This window comes from Hylobates moloch, unplaced genomic scaffold, assembly GCF_009828535.3.
Source record: "Hylobates moloch isolate HMO894 unplaced genomic scaffold, HMol_V3 SCAFFOLD_2, whole genome shotgun sequence".
In the NCBI taxonomy this organism is placed as follows: Eukaryota; Metazoa; Chordata; class Mammalia; order Primates; family Hylobatidae; genus Hylobates; species Hylobates moloch.
Genome location: NW_026652277.1, coordinates 150,425,332 through 150,440,824, shown reverse-complemented (window position 1 = coordinate 150,440,824; position 15,493 = coordinate 150,425,332). Strand labels below are relative to the sequence as shown.

The 15,493-nt window shown below is 42.9% G+C and overlaps 1 protein-coding gene and 3 non-coding genes across 4 annotated transcripts; all 4 read right to left on the bottom strand.

Moving 5' to 3' along the window:
• Positions 1-4,802: 4,802 nt before the first annotated feature.
• RPS12 (ribosomal protein S12) lies at positions 4,803-7,843 on the bottom strand. The gene is made up of 6 exons (XM_032159234.2): positions 7,731-7,843; positions 7,564-7,614; positions 7,258-7,374; positions 5,795-5,897; positions 5,304-5,405; positions 4,803-4,894 (listed from the first exon to the last, which is right to left on the bottom strand). Exons 2-6 carry the CDS (start codon positions 7,575-7,577, stop codon positions 4,832-4,834), a joined length of 399 nt encoding a protein of 132 aa, XP_032015125.1. The 5' UTR covers positions 7,578-7,614; positions 7,731-7,843; the 3' UTR covers positions 4,803-4,831.
• LOC116477705 (small nucleolar RNA SNORA33) lies at positions 5,021-5,150 on the bottom strand. The gene has a single exon (XR_004250605.1). It is a non-coding gene; the product is annotated as a small nucleolar RNA SNORA33 (small nucleolar RNA).
• Positions 5,487-5,562, bottom strand: LOC116477727 (small nucleolar RNA SNORD100). Its single transcript, XR_004250615.1, has one exon. It is a non-coding gene; the product is annotated as a small nucleolar RNA SNORD100 (small nucleolar RNA).
• LOC116477659 (small nucleolar RNA SNORD101) lies at positions 6,967-7,039 on the bottom strand. The gene has a single exon (XR_004250581.1). It is a non-coding gene; the product is annotated as a small nucleolar RNA SNORD101 (small nucleolar RNA).
• Positions 7,844-15,493: the final 7,650 nt, after the last annotated feature.

The window sequence follows — 15,493 nt, the reverse complement described above, 5'->3', positions numbered from 1 at the left end:
TTTTTTTTCTAGAAAATGCTATCCTATTGTACGTTCAACTACTTTTCAAAACATGTATATTAACAAATGCCTTTCCATACTGTCTATTTCAATGGCATCCTAATATCCCATTACATAAACATACATTTTATTCAATTCTCCTCCATCAAGTATTGTAGCTCTGTGATGAATATACTTAAAGCTATGCCTATTCTTTTATTTGAAATTGGCCTAATAAATGTTTTCCAAACTAAAGCATTCTGAATTGATGCTTTACGATTTTTTCTCTCCCTGGCTGGGCACGGTGGCTCAAACCTGTAATCCCAGCACTTTGGGAGGCCGAGGCAAGCAGATCACGAGGTCAGGAGTTTGAGATCAGCCTGGCCAATATGGTGAAACCCCGTCTCTACTAAAAATACAAAAATTAGCCAGGCGTGGTGGTGCGTGCCTGTAGTCCCAGTTACGTGGGAAGCTGAGGCAGAATCACTTGAACCCAGGAGGCAGAGGCTGCAGTGAGCCGAGATTGTGCCACTGCACTCCAGCCTGGGTGACAGAGCGAGACTGTCTCAAAAAAAAAAAAAAAATTTTTTTTTCTCTCCCTTTATCATCAAAAAGTGAAAGGCAAATAGAACCTCACTGATTGGTAGGGCCTCAGGAGGATCACCAGGGTCTCTATCTTCACAATCTTTGTCACTCAATTTGGTTAATTCATATTTGAAAAACAAACTCAAGAGATGGAAAACTACCAACAAAAAGACACTTCTGTCTCTTCTCTGGCACATTTCCTTCCAAAAACTAAGGTACTGTGGAAGCCAAATTAAAAGTGTGGTGATGAAGACCGTCACTGAACATTTAGCAAAAAAAAAAAGAAGGAAGGAAGGAAGGAGGAGGAGGAGGAAAAGGGGAGAAAAAATACTCTGTAGGAATGTTTTACACAAAGTAGGGAAGAGCTTAGAAAACTGCCCATCCACATAGGTGAAGATTCATCGTCCTCCCCGGTTTGTAAGCCTTTCCAAGCAAAAGCCAGATTTGAATACAACTTACCTACAGACTAAGATTAAGATCTGTAAACTCTGGGGGAAAAAGCTGGCTGAAACATCTCACTTATGATAAAGCAATTTGAATTGAGATGTACTGTTACATTTGAAGTGTCAAACCATGTTTTCAAAAAAGAACTCATGATTTATTTTTGCCTGGGATCAGCTTGGTCCCAATCCTTCTGAACATTCTGCTGTGTCAATACTTCTATATCCCAAGCCACCAGCAGCGAGTCAGACTGGTGCCCTGAGTGACTCTGGTGGCCTCTCCCCAGGTCACCTCAACCACGCCATCTCTTTTACTCTTGCTGGGACTTACTGAAGTTGTTCTTCTAGCACATGGATTGACCTTTCTGAAAATGCGTGGCTGCGAGGACAATGCTGTACCCTTCTCTGCCATCAGCCTGTCCCATCCTTTTCCTGGAGTGGTGATGGCTATTGACCTTATTCCGACTACGGTCTCTTCTGTCTCAGTGGCTCTCAGGAGTACTTCTGATTAACATAGTCCTTGAGCACAGCTCTTTAACGAACTCATTTAAAAAAAGAAATTCAAACTCCATTAAGGGCTAGTCCTCAGGAAGACTAGCAGATGTTTCCACTTTCCTAGGGTTTATAAGCCGTCTATAATGCTTCTGTGGCCTCAACAATCCAGCTAAAGACTGACAGTACCTGTTTATAACAGGCGTCTAATACGGCCTTTTTACAATTTCTCTTTAGATGTTTTGTTTTTTGTTTTTTTTGAGATAAGAGTCTCACCCTGTCTCCCAGGCTGGAGTGCAATGGCGCGATCTTGTCTCACTGCAACCTCCACCTCCCGGGGTTCAAACGATTCTCCTGCCTCAGCCTCCCAAGTAGCTGAGATTACAAGCACCCACCACCACACTCAGCTATTTTTTGTATTTTTAGTAGAGACAGGGTTTCACTCTGTTGGCCAAGCTGGTCTCAAACTCCTTGACCTCGTGATCCGCCCGCCTTGGCCTCCCAATGTGCTGGGATTAAGGGGTGAGCCACCGCGCCTGGCCTCTCATTCATTTTTTAAAGCATTTAAAGTGGTTTATCAGAAATATATACAATACAGTAATAAAATCACAAGGCAAAAAAAAAAGAATAAAGAACAGAAAGAAAATTAAGTCTTTCATTTGGAGGCTCTTACAGCCAAAGAAAACAGGCAGTCGCAAGTCTCATTGTCCATGGGTGCAAGAAAACATCAGGTGCTTGGCTCAAACAGCTCTCCTTTTGGGTTCATGAGGGATGTCCTCAACAAGATTCTGAGCACACACAGCAACCAGTGTCATAAAACTATTTTCCCCCATAGAACAATAAAAACATCTGCTTCTGTCCTGGCACTTTTGCTTCAATGGGCTCCCCAGTGAATTCCATATAAGCTACACAGGCAAATCACTCTCTGAAGCTGACATTACATTTGTAGGGAGTTTTGAAGAATGAGTAGGAGATATCTAGACGGAGAAAAGTAGAGGTACTTCAAACAGAACAAACCAAAGTTATGAAGAGATGGACATGATCACTTTTCAGTAACTGTAACTCAGAAGTCTGGATGAGTAACTAGAATGGAGTGACTCATGTCTTGAAAATCATCTGGATGAGACTGACAGTAGTAAGACCTTTACAGCTCAGGTAGGAGTTAAGGATGCCAAGGCCTTTGGCTTGGGAAGGTGGCAGGCAGTAACAAGTGATAATGAATGCAGTATGGTACTTACCACATGGTCAGCTTTCTTTTCCTCTAACAAAAACACGTTAGTGTTGGTAAAGTTCACTTCAAGGCATGCAAAATTTGAAGAGCAAGTGGGTCTTCCTTGGGAAATTGTCTGGTACGGCTTAGAGTTGATCAAAGAAAACAAAATAGACTTGGGAATCAGGGGAAGCTGTGGGAGTGGGAGAATGTCCCAGGAAGGCTGCAGAGAAGCAAACATGCTCACCTGAACTCTGGAAACTATTACAATTGAAAGCATAGCCAGAGTAAGAGAAAAGAACTGAAATGTGGTAAAGGTCAAAATGCCAACGCAACAGTACTTAAAATCCTAGAGGTCAGGAAAAGGCTGTGATTGAGCCACTGCATTTGACCAGAGTGCTGGAGGACAACAGCCAGAAAACCGACGAAGTCTGAGGATGGAGACATTTTAATGCCTTGGAGGAGCAAACACAGCAACAGTAAGGGAAGATGCAGAGTTCAAGGTTAGATTTGGGGCCAGGTACGGTGGCTCATACCTGTAATCCCAGCACTTTGGGAGGCCAATCCAACACTTGAGGTCAGGAGCTCCAGATCAGCCTGGCCAACATGGTGAAACCCCGTCTCTACTAAAAATACAAAAATTAGCTAGACATGGTGGCACGCACCTGTAATCCCAGCTACTCTGGAGGCAGAGGTTGCCATGAGTCGAGATTGTGCCACTGCACTCCAGCCTGGGTGACAGACTCTGTCTCAAAAAACAAAACAAAAACAACAAAACCTGGGAGAACATTCCTTCTGACTTTGGCGTTTTGCAGCTGAGGTGACAGCGGACATGGAAACACCAAAACAAAAAAATCTGAGCCTGGAAAATGGGGTGAAACCCCATCTCTACCAAAAAAATACGCAACAGGCACTCAAAAATGTCTAAATAGATTGGTGATACAAGGAATCTAGAATTCAAAGCGAACTTTCCTCAGAAAAGCCAGAGTACATGAGGTTGACAATTTCAATGTCAACACATAGTTCCAGGTTACACACACTTCAGAAAAAATATCTCAGAGCTCCTTGCTTTCCATGAGGGCACTCAATGTCACTACCATGCTAAGGTCAACCAGCTTTAGCTATATAATAACTACCAAACCAACCAGTATGGGAGACCCTACTCTTGAGATTCTCAATCAAGGGCTTAAGCCTGTTATGTATAAGATGCGAAGAAAAACATTGGTATAAAGTTTTCAAAACCAGGATTGGCCAAGTATATGGCCTCACAACATTCTTTTAACAGTACATTTACCCAAGTTTAAAATACACCAAACACCAGCCATGGCTTCTCTCACTGCGGAGATTTCTAGGGACCGGGGTGCATTCAAGCCCCTCGCTCCTGCACAAAACAGTCAATAAGGCCAGGAATGGTGGCTCACACTTTTAATCCCAGCACTCTGGAAGGCTGAAGCTGGCAGATCACCTGCTGTCATAAGTTCTAGACCATCCTGGCCAATATGGTGAAACCCCATCTCTACTAAAAATACAAAAAAATTGCCAGGCATCTGTAATCCTAGCTGCTTGGGAGGCTGAGGCACGAGCATCGCTCGAACTCAGGACAAAGAGGTTGCAGTGAGCCAAGACTGTGCCACTGCACTCCAGCCTGGGCAACAGGAGTGAAACTCCGTCTCCAACCGAAAAAGTCAAAAACAAATGTCCGCAAGCATTCCTGAATATCAGACTTGTCCCACAGGCAAGATATGATCCTGGCCCAACTGTGTACTTTCTACTAACCTGCCCAGCAAGTCTACTCACTGTCCTTTCATAGACTGCAATCAACTAAAAACACACAGCCTCTCTCTCCAGATTCTAGGCTAGTCTAGTGAGGGATAAATGCCCATAGCTAAGTAACCCTGGCCATCACCAACACTGCATGGCAGACCTATCTTTGCTAAGGCTGTCCAGGTTTGAATTGCCCCATGATGTAGTCATTGGCTGGGGAGAAGACTTTGAGAGCAAGTTTCCAGTTAATCTGCAGTAATCACTTTGAGATGATTACATTTTACTTTGCTAACAGGGACCTTATTTTACTGCCCCAAATAAAAAGCCAGACATGAGGAATGTGAGCCAAAGATTTATTTCTTCACTTCTTGCATTTGAAATACTCTTCGATGACATCCTTGGCCTGAGACTCCTTGCCATAGTCCTTAAAAAAAACACGCATGCAACTTCTTGTTAATATTTAGGAATTTCACCAAGCTATTAGTATCAATTACAGTGGAGCTTCAACAATTTGCTATGTCTTATAATAATGTTTCCCATCACTAAGATTTGTTATAGCCATTTTCAGGGACCTTAACGACTTCAATGTCCTTAAGGCTCGTAACATGGCTTTACTATTGCCAGTTTTTAAAGTATGTCTGCACAAACACAATCAGGTAAGCAGATTCATTGGCTGGCTTGTAAATTACAGCTTTTATTTTTTTCCTGAAATGCAGAAAATGCATTCAACCTGTTGAGTATTTTTCTTTTACAAGATCCTCAACTTATTTCAATACAAGGTTTTATATGATTACCCAGCATAACCTTCATCCCTAAAATAAACGGTGACTTACCTTAACTACTACGCAACTGCAACCAACCACTTTACGGGGTTTCCCCTCTCTGTCAATTTTACAGAGGCCTACCCATTCTCCTAGTTTCTTGTTGTCATCAACCTATTGGGAGAACGTTAAAAAAAAAAAAATCACATTAATAGACATTAACACTACAAAATTAAATTAAACCCAAAAAAGGTGGCTGTAGTCAGAAGGGTGACATGGCAGTTTCCTCATGGCAGTTCAGTAGAGGGAGCCAGTTGTCATCATGTACAGCACAAAGATCACCTACAAGCCTGCTACTAATCTTTGTTGTATACCAACGTCAAAATTAGGATTCAACTCTGCAGGTATAAAATGCTTCTACCTACAAGCATTTTTAAAATGGCTGACAATAGGTACACCTATTTACACCTGCATAAAATGAACAGCTTGAGACTTCACAAAATTTACCCTGGTATACAAGCATCACTGAACATTAGTCCCAACACAATCCTTAGCAGCCTTACCTTAATTAGGTTGATTTGGTGTTCAGCACAAAGGGCCTCCACCAACTTGACATACATAGGCTCATCACAGTTGGATGCAAGCACACAAAGATGGGCTTGGCGCCTAAAATTCAAATTACAATGAAAATGAAGCTAAAACTCAGATCCAAATCCATCATTCTTGCATTTTAGGAGGGTTATCTTTGCACTAACACTTGCAAAACATAAGCAGCAAATCCACTGAACACATAAACGCGTACAAAATGGCTTGAGTCTGAAGAACCTGCTAAGGAGCATATACATCTTCAATTAACCTACAACTGGTCTTCAGTAAAACCTCTTTCCCTGACACACTGAATTGGTATAAGTCATTTTTAAAACTTGTGGCCAAAACCCAACCATAATAGCTTTCTTGTAAGCCAGCTTCATATATCTAAAGAAACATGTGAAAGGCCGGGCACGATGGCTCACTCCTGTAATGCAGATCACCTGAGGTCAGGAGTACCAGACCGGCCAGAGACCAACATGGTGAAACCCCGTTTCTACTGAAAGTACAAAAACGAGCTGGGAATGGTGGCGTGTGCCTGTAATTCCATCTACTCGGGAGGCAGAAGAATCGCTTGAATCTGGCAGGTAGAGGATGCAATGAGATCGCGCCACTGCACTCTAGCCTGGTGGACAGAGCGAGACTCTGTCTCAAAAAAAAAAAAAAAAAAAAGGAAAAGTCTGTGGCATTAATGGAACAGTTATGAAATGCCATGCAATACTGCCGAAATAGAAATAACACAGAAGACTCATACCAGGACCTACTAAACACATCAGGACCTACTAAACACATCAAACAATAATGCCGTTTCCATCGGATTGAACTGGCTAGATTACACCAAAACGAACTTGTCCTGTAAAACCTTAAAACTGCATTTAAATTCAGCTCAAGAACAGGTTGATTTGTCAATGCCACCACCCTAAAAAACAAATTAACTCGATCCATTCAAATACGTTAACAAATATCCCAGATTCAAATAAATCAGCTATTGTACTACTAAATTCATCAAGGACCAAATGCTTCTGAAATCTGAGTTTGAAATTCCATTAAATTAACGCTTGTTTGGCAAACTACCAGATGCAATGTGGCTCTCCATCTCATCTATCTGCCAGATAAGTATAAAACTGACTAGCCCCACAACCTACAGGTTTGTCAGACTCTTATGTTTCACTCATAAAAGGAGTGAAGGGGTATCCGACAATTAAAGTCATCATTCAAACACTGTAGTTTTGAGTGCTTATTCCCATTCCAAACAGCAACCCACACATTGTAAGTGGGTTTTATATATCTGAGTTCTGATACCTTTTCCTAGGTTTCCGGTAGGACAGATGCCATTCAGAACTTTTGCGCTAACACCTTGAACTCCATGCCTTCTTCCCTTGGGTGGCAGTTTTGTTCCGGTTGCAAGAACCCACAGTATTGAGACTGATACACGTACTTGTCTAAGGCTTTGGCAGCTTCGCGAATTCCACGTGCTAGGCCATCGTGGATGAGGGCGGTCTTCAGCACCTCTTGTAAAGCAGTATTAACGTCCATTACACCTCCAGCAGCAATGCTAAAACGCGACACATCAGAACCATCAGCTAAAATCCTCACACCACATAAGGCCTTGGACTCGGCGAAGTCTAAGTGTACAACAAACGCGCTTACGGCGACCGTTTGACCCAGTCCTGCTCCGCCAGCTCTAGCCCCATGCCTCAGCCGCACCCCGACCCCAAACTCCAACCCCGGCCCCTGGGCTCACCCTTCCTCGGCCATGGCGGTGGGTTACGGGTGAAGCTGAATCTTGAACACACTAAAAAACAAAAGCATTAACTTGTTAAAGAACCAGATACTCGTCACCAATCCCAGCAAGAACACAACGAGCCACAAATCATAACTAATACACACCCTGCACCTCGCTCAACTTACCCCAAGCCTCTGCCTCCGCGCGACTCGGCGGCGGCAGGGAAAAAGGCCTCATCCTCACGCATGCCGGTATTTAAGGGTTTTTCAGGCCCCCTATGCGCATGTGCACTCCCACCCTCGAAAGAGGTGGCTCGCGCGGTGCCGGGCCTGGGGAGTTTCTGTTTCCGGATTGAGGCGGTTCTGAGGCAAGAGTACTGGGAGTTTTCTATCTCTGCCAGGCCGGTCCTCGGAGAGTGCAACAGGCACTATGCGGGCAGCTTCGCGTGGTCCTTCTTTGCGGGGGCGTGGCCCACCGAGGCCCAGGGAAATCATTCTACGGAGCGCGACAGGAGCCAAACAAGTGTGTCCGCGTGGTCTTTAAGATACCTAGAGCCTTGTATCCCACCGAGCGCCAGTTTTAACCCTTTCCACACCACGTTCTACTTTCCTGTTGCTTCCACAAGACCCAGCCTTCCCAGGCAGCGCACTTTGTTCCTTAGCTTCTAAGTCACCCTGAGAGACCATGATTGTGTCGTTGTGGGTGTGATCCTCATCTTTGTCTTCATGAAACGAGAGCCAACACGCTTTCAGTATTCCAGGCTGGAGTGCAATGGCGCGATCTCGGCTTACTGCAACCTCCGGCTCCCGGTTTCAAGCGATTCTCCTGCCTCAGCCTCCCGAGTAGCCGGGATTGCAGGCGCCTGCCACCACTCTGGCTAATTTTTTGTATTTTTAGTAAAGACGGGATTTCACCATGTTGGCCAGGCTGGTCTCGAGCTCCTGACCTCAGGTGATCCACCCGCCTCGGCCTCCCAAAATGCTGGGATTACAGGCGTGAGCCGCCGCCCCCGGCCGGTTTCACTATTTCTAAGCCCTTCCCCTGCGGTGTGTTGGTAAAGGGGGACCCTGCAGGCAGGGGGTCAATTCTAGTTTCTAAGTATAGTGGGAGTCGCTTCTGAACGAAGTTTGTTCTGCTTTGTTTGGTTTTTAACGATGCATTGTGCTCGGAATACACAGTTTCGCGCAAATCAGAATTCCTCAGGTGCATTTTCAACACCTACAATGTGCCTGACGCAGAGCCAGGGCCTGGGACTGCAGACATGAAATATCCAGTCTTCCATTTTCTTCCAGGAAGCAATATTTTAAATTTGGAAGTGATTGGCCATTCCCCAATCCCCACTTCCAAACCAAACGCACGAAACACTACTGAATATGATCAATACTGCCTTTGTGTTTAATTTCTTCTCGTGAGTAGTCAGCCGCCAAACCAGTGAGCAAGTATTAGGCGCTTGGCACATGCCAGCGCTGTGAATCCAGTGGGCAGATACTGTTAGACTGGTGAGTGCAGCGAAAAAACCAAAAATGGGTAACGCAGTAAGAGCGCTAGGGAGTTCACCAGAACAGAGACCTGCTGTAACGTTAATAAACTGATAAGAGTTCAGTTTTAGATTTTCCGCTGGTTTCAGTTTCATTTTTAAAGCGTTAAAGCTGCTTCTCTGTCAGTAACTCATGCAAATGTTTACTGAGCTTTTGATTTGAAAAAAAAAAAAAAAAAAAAAAACCGAGGAATTTATAAAGATGATTCATTCCTGCTGCCCTGGTTTGTTTGTGGTGGGATTAAGATTTGAGACAAAAATCAGAACACCTCAGGGCCACAGAGGAGATAGAAAGTGGCAGGGGGTTAGGGAGTGGGGATGGTGCGAAAAGGTAAGAGGACCTCAGGCTTCTGGCAGCATTTGAAACACGCTCAAAACAAAAACTAAGGGATTCCAAATCGGTGAGCATGGAAGGAGAGGACAGGGTATTCTAAATGGATGAAAGTGTAGGGCCAAAGGCATCAAGACCTTGCCTTTTTTGGAGGTTATAATTAACACGTTGGTATTTTTGAAAGAGAATGTGGCAAATAGTCTTTCAGCACATTTCTCATTATCTAAAGACAGTAAAGTTAATATGCTAAGCATATTAGATTCCTTCCCCAAAAAAATTTTTAAGGAAGAAGCAGGGAATTTGGGAAATCTAAATGAAAACATTCACTGCCAAACAGCGTATTTATTTGGGGGGGAAAGTGATCAAGTGCCTTGTTAGCTAAGGCGGTTGTTCCCAGTACCAACCAACTCAGACTTGGTTTCTATCTTTTAGCAGCTGCTAATCTGTTCTATTGACTCAGACATCGTGGATCTCTGCTTTAATATTTCAGTGCACTAAATGTCTTTTCACACAAACCTCCCGCCTTAGAGGGAGCTACTTTTTTTTTTTAAGTCCTACTTATGTAACCAGTTCTAACCCCCAAAATGAAGTCAGAGGACACACTGGTGATACAGGGGTTCTTTAATATGGATTCTCCTAGCTCACTTTTTTTTTTTTTTTTTTCGAGATGGAGTTTTGTTCTTGTCGCCCAGGCTTGAGTGCAGTGGTGGGATCTTGGCTCACTGCAACCTCCGCCTCCTGGGTTCAAGCGATTCTCCTGCCTCAGCCTCCCAAGTAGCTGGAATTACAGGTGCCCACCATTACGCCCAGCTAAGTTTTGTATTTTTAGTAGAAATGGGGGTTTCACCATGTTGGCCAGGCTAGTCTCGAACACCTGACCTTGGTTGATCTGCCCACCTTGGACTCCCAAAATGCTGGGATTACAGGTGTGAGCCACAGCGCCTAGCCTCCTAGTTCACATTTTTAAGGTTACCTCCTCTCAATTTCAGAGACTGGTAAAGGTGGGAGACAATACTACATAGAGGTTAGTGGCTGGCCACTCTTATACCAGCAGAGTATAACACATGTGCACAAATATGAGTCTGACACACATATGAAAACTAAATGTATTCTAAAGTTTGATTTAGGAACAATACTGATAATAACAGGTAATTTGTTTCACTTTTTCTATATGCCAGGTAAGGTGCTAAATTCTTTTCAGGCATTTTCCCCCTTTATTGTTATGGAGACCCTATCTGGTAGTGATGGTATTAGCCCACTTTAACAGGTCAGGAAGCCAAGGCTTAGGTAGTTGCCCAAGATCACACAGCTAATAAATGTGGAAGCTGGTATTTAAGCTCAGTGGACTTCAAAGCCTGTGCTCTTAACCCTTCAGTCATTTGAATGATTGCCAGAATGTGGAAAGGAGATTGCTGAGAATTCAAGAATGACTCTTTACATCTCCGGTTTGGCAATAGTATAACTAGTTCTATCCCACTGTGCTAAAAACTATATAGATGGAGGAAGGGAATATTGCTGTTAGGCAGAAAAATTTACATTTGGATTTAGAAATTTGGATTTCTGAATTATCTAAGTGTGGATGTGTAGTTTGCTAGGGCTGCCATAACAAAGTACCACAAACTGGGTGGCTTAACCAACAGAAATCTATTATCTCATAGTGCTGAAGGCTGGAAGTCTGAAGTCAAGGTGTTGAGAGTGTTGGTTCCTTCTGAGGGTGTGAGGAAGAATCCATTTCATGCCTCTTTCCTGGCTTCTGGAGGTTTGTTGGCAATCTTGGTGTTCCTTGACTTGTGTTAGCATAACTCCAGTCTTCGCATGATGTTGTCCCTATGTGCATGTCTGATTTTGTGTCTGAATGTTTCCTTTTTATAAGAATATCAGCCATATCGGATTGGGGCCCACCTGTTCCAGTATGACCTCATCTTAACTAGTTACATCTACAACAAACCTATTCCAAATCTGGTCTTGTTCTGAAGTGGAAGGGGTTAGGATTTCAACATGTGAATTTTGAGGGAACACAGTTCAACTCATAACAGATGACAAAGAAAGAGGAGATATGGAATGATTAAATGAAAGAAAGCATCTTTGAGATGAACTGCAAAAAAACTTACTTTGAAGACCAGAGCTGGAGAAAAAAACCGGGCTGAGGCATAATAATGATTTTATATCTTGGAGTGGTCAGGAGGACCCAACTGTGCAGGGTTAAAACTCCAGCTTACTTTGTGACCTTTGGCAAGTTATTTTCTTTCTGAGCTAGTAAAATGATGGTAATGCTGTAATATTTCTGTGAGGATTAAATGAGATAGTCGTTTAAAGTGTTTACCACTATGCTTGTAAAGTAATTTACCTTATAAAGAACTTCATATGAAAATACATGGAAAGGTTCTTAAATATTACCTTTCTCCTGTCCTAAACCATCCAGCACTTGGTACAGTGAATTGCATATTGGAGGCTAAACACATGTGTACTGAATGAATTCACTGAGTGAAATAAGATTAAAGAAGCTCTTGGGGCTGGATGCTATAGCTCAGCCTGTAATCCCAGCACTTTGGGAGGCTGAGGTGGGCAGGTCACGGGGTCAGGAGTTTGAGACCAGTCTGGCTAACATGGTGAAACCCCACCTCTACTAAGAATACAAAAATTAGCCGGGCATGGTGGCGGGCACCTGTAGTCCCAGCTACTTGGGAGGCTGAGACAGGAGAATCACTTGAACCCGGGAGGCAGAGATTGCAGTGAGCCAAGATCGCACCACTGCACTCCAGCCTCGGCAACAGAGCGAAACTCCATCTCAAAAAAAAAAAAAAAAAAAAAAAGCATCTTGGGTAGATGTCATATTTAAAGGAAAGCCATGTTGAGGACTACCATAATAAATTAGCATCTGTTGTGAGTTAGTTGGAAGCTTTGAGCATCCCAGAAAATCACTTTTAATTTGAAAACTTCAAGTGTCCCTACCTTTGGGGGTAGAAACTAAATACAATGGGTGGAAATGAGTGATAAGAAATAGGAGAAAAAACTAAAAAATACTATACTGCTGCAACTCAGGAACATATAGGCTTAACTCTCATTTATTATAGCATGTAGTTTTAAACATACTGAAGAAAAAGTAGTCATAGCTGAAGAAAGATTTGAATAGAATCCCATTATATCAAAGGAAGAATTAAAGGAAAAAGAGAAGTTGCAAAGAGAGACGAAAACAGAAAATAAGAAAGCAGATGCATTAATAAGAGTGGAATAGACTAATAAAGGCTGTTTTTAGTAGCTTGTAAAGTTAACATGTTTATTAAGTGAAAACAAAGTTGTAGGGGAGAATGGGCTAGATTATTATATAGCTAAGTATGAAGCCTGTGCCAATAGCTTACATTTTTGGAGGGTTTTGTGTAATTATCATCAAAGTTTTCACAAGTCTTAGTAAGAATATATCTTCACCTGCTTGTTTTGTAGTTTTTGTTTTTTTTATTTTTTTTATTTTTTATTTTTTGAGACGGAGTCTTGCTCTGTCGCCCAGGCTGGAGTGCAGTGGCGCAATCTCGGCTCACTGCAAGCTCTGCCTCCCGGGTTCACGCCATTCTCCTGCCTCAGCCTCTCCGAGTAGCTGGGACTACAGGCGCCCCCCACCATGCCCGGCTAATTTTTTGTATTTTTTAGTAGAGACGGGGTTTCACCGTGGTCTCGATCTCCTGACCTCATGATCCGCCCGCCTCGGCCTCCCAAAGTGCTGGGATTACAAGCATGAGCCACCGCGCCCGGCCTTGTTTTGTAGTTTTTATCTGTTCTTTGTTCTTGTTGTTGTTTTCTTTAGAGACAGGGTCTTGCTATGTTGCCCAGGCCGATCTTGAACTCCACTGTGCCCAGCCATCCACTTCTTTTTTTTTTATTGCTACCAGATGTTACCCAGAACTCTTGGGGTACTGTAGCTGCACACTACAGGGCTGACTTAGAGTTCATGGAAACTAAGCAAACATACTATGGAATATAATTACAGATAATATTTTATTTTTATTTTTATTTTTATTTTTATTTTTTTTTTGAGACGGAGTCTCACTGTCGCCCAGGCTGGAGTGCAGTGGCGCGATCTCGGCTCACTGCAAGCTCCGCCTCCCGGGTTCACCCCATTCTCCTGCCTCAGCCTCCCGAGTAGCTGGGACTACAGGCGCCCGCCACCGCGCCGAGCTAATTTTTTGTATTTTTAGTAGAGACGGGGTTTCACCGTGGTCTCGATCTCCTGACCTCGTGATCCACCCGCCTCGGCCTCCCAAAGTGCTAGGATTACAGGCGTGAGCCACCACGCCCGGCCCACAGATAATATTTTATAAGTATTATCCCCAGTAGCTGAGATTACAGGCGCCTGCCACCACACCCGGCCAATTTTTATAAATAAACTAATTATAAACCAACTATGCAGTATTTTTTTTTCTTTTTCTTTTTTTTTTGAGACGGAGTCTCGCTCTGTTGTTCATGCTGGAGTGTAGTGTCACGATCTCAGCTCACTACAACTTCCATCTCCCAGGTTCAAGCAATTCTCCTGCCTCAGCCTCCCGGGTAGCTGGGATTACAGGCACCCGCCACCACACCTGTTTCTAATTTTTGTATTTTTAGTAGAGACAGGGTTTCACCATGTTGGCCAGGCTGGTCTCAAACTCCTGACTTCAGGTGATCCGCCTGCCTCAGCCTCCCAAACTGCTGGGATTACAGGCATGAGCCACCGCACCTGGCCGCTACACAGTAATTTATAAATGAAATAAAGAGTAGTGGAGGGTAGAGCAAAGCTTAAATTAATGTTAAATTGATTCCCTTAGGATACAAAGAGGGCTTGTGTGGGGGAGACTGCAGCCCTCTTTGCTGCTTCCTCTGCTGTTATCTGTGCAACATTTCTTTTGAAAATGGGTCCTGATGTTCTAAAATGTATTTGATGCATGCAGTTCTTATTAGAGAATCTTTAGAATGAAGCCAGTACCACTCCTATTCTTATAACTGAAGCTACATTAAAAAAAAAAGAAGTCCTATTTTTATAACTGGTTCTAACCCTACAAATGAATGTGAAGGGCAGACTGGTGATTCAAGGACTCTTTCATATAGATTCTCCTCTCTATCATTTTCTGACTCTGTAGCCTTGGTCAAGAGACTTCCAATCTCTGGATCTCAAGTACTTCATCTGCAAAATGAAGTAAGCAATTATACGAGATATCCTTAAGCACTTTTTCGATTTCAGCATTCTACATCATTATTTTCAAACAATTTTCACTGCTGGTAAGTGTTGAACATCCTATGTTGTCTGCTATATTAGTTTTCTGATTTCACTTGACTTTATCCACATGACTGTGAGCTGTAGTTAATGCCCGCTTCCCTCCTATGTCTCCAACTTACAGATGATGTCTTTATGTGTAAATAACAGTTATTGCCTTTTAAATATTAGAACAAGTAAGCATGTTCATTGTAGAAGATTTGAATAATACTGTATCAGTGATAATTCTTTGCACGCAACAGAATGAGCTGTGGCCAACATTTAAAAAATGAATTTATTAAAAATGTACTGGATGGCTCAGAGAATAGAACAGTTTGAGCACTCAGGTCTTGGGAATAGTAAGAAAATAGAATGGTTTGTTTGAGCAGTTAGGTCTAGGGAATGGTAAGAATAGAACGGTTTGTTTGAGAAATCACGTCTAGGGAATGGTAGGAATGGAATAGTTCCAGGGGTCTTGGTTATAGGACGTGATCAGAAGCCTCTTAAGGCAGTGCTTTACAAAATGACTATCTATCAGAGGATTTTTCACCCAATCCACCAGGGATTATTAGTTTAATAAAATACAACAAATATTAATTACCAGGAGGTTCTGCAAGACTAACCTTCTTGCAGATAACTAATGTAACTCTGAAAATGTTACAAAACAAAACAAAAAATTACTACCTGAAGACACTGGAGAGTGACCAAAAGCGGACAGAACTGGGGGATAGGTGTGAGGACCAACACTAAGAAGCAGGAATGACACTGGATGATTTTCCATTTTTATAAGTGTTAGCTCGAGGACACCCTTAGTGCTACATGGAACAACTAATAGAGTTCCTCAGTTGTAATGCCTTAA

Coding starts and splice junctions, on each gene's coding strand:
- RPS12 (XM_032159234.2), bottom strand. Junction 5,406..5,794: donor ACCAAATCAACCTAATTAAG/GTAAGGCTGCTA, acceptor TTCTCCCAATAG/GTTGATGACAACAAGAAACT. Junction 4,895..5,303: donor GCAGTTGCGTAGTAGTTAAG/GTAAGTCACCGT, acceptor GTTTTTTTTAAG/GACTATGGCAAGGAGTCTCA.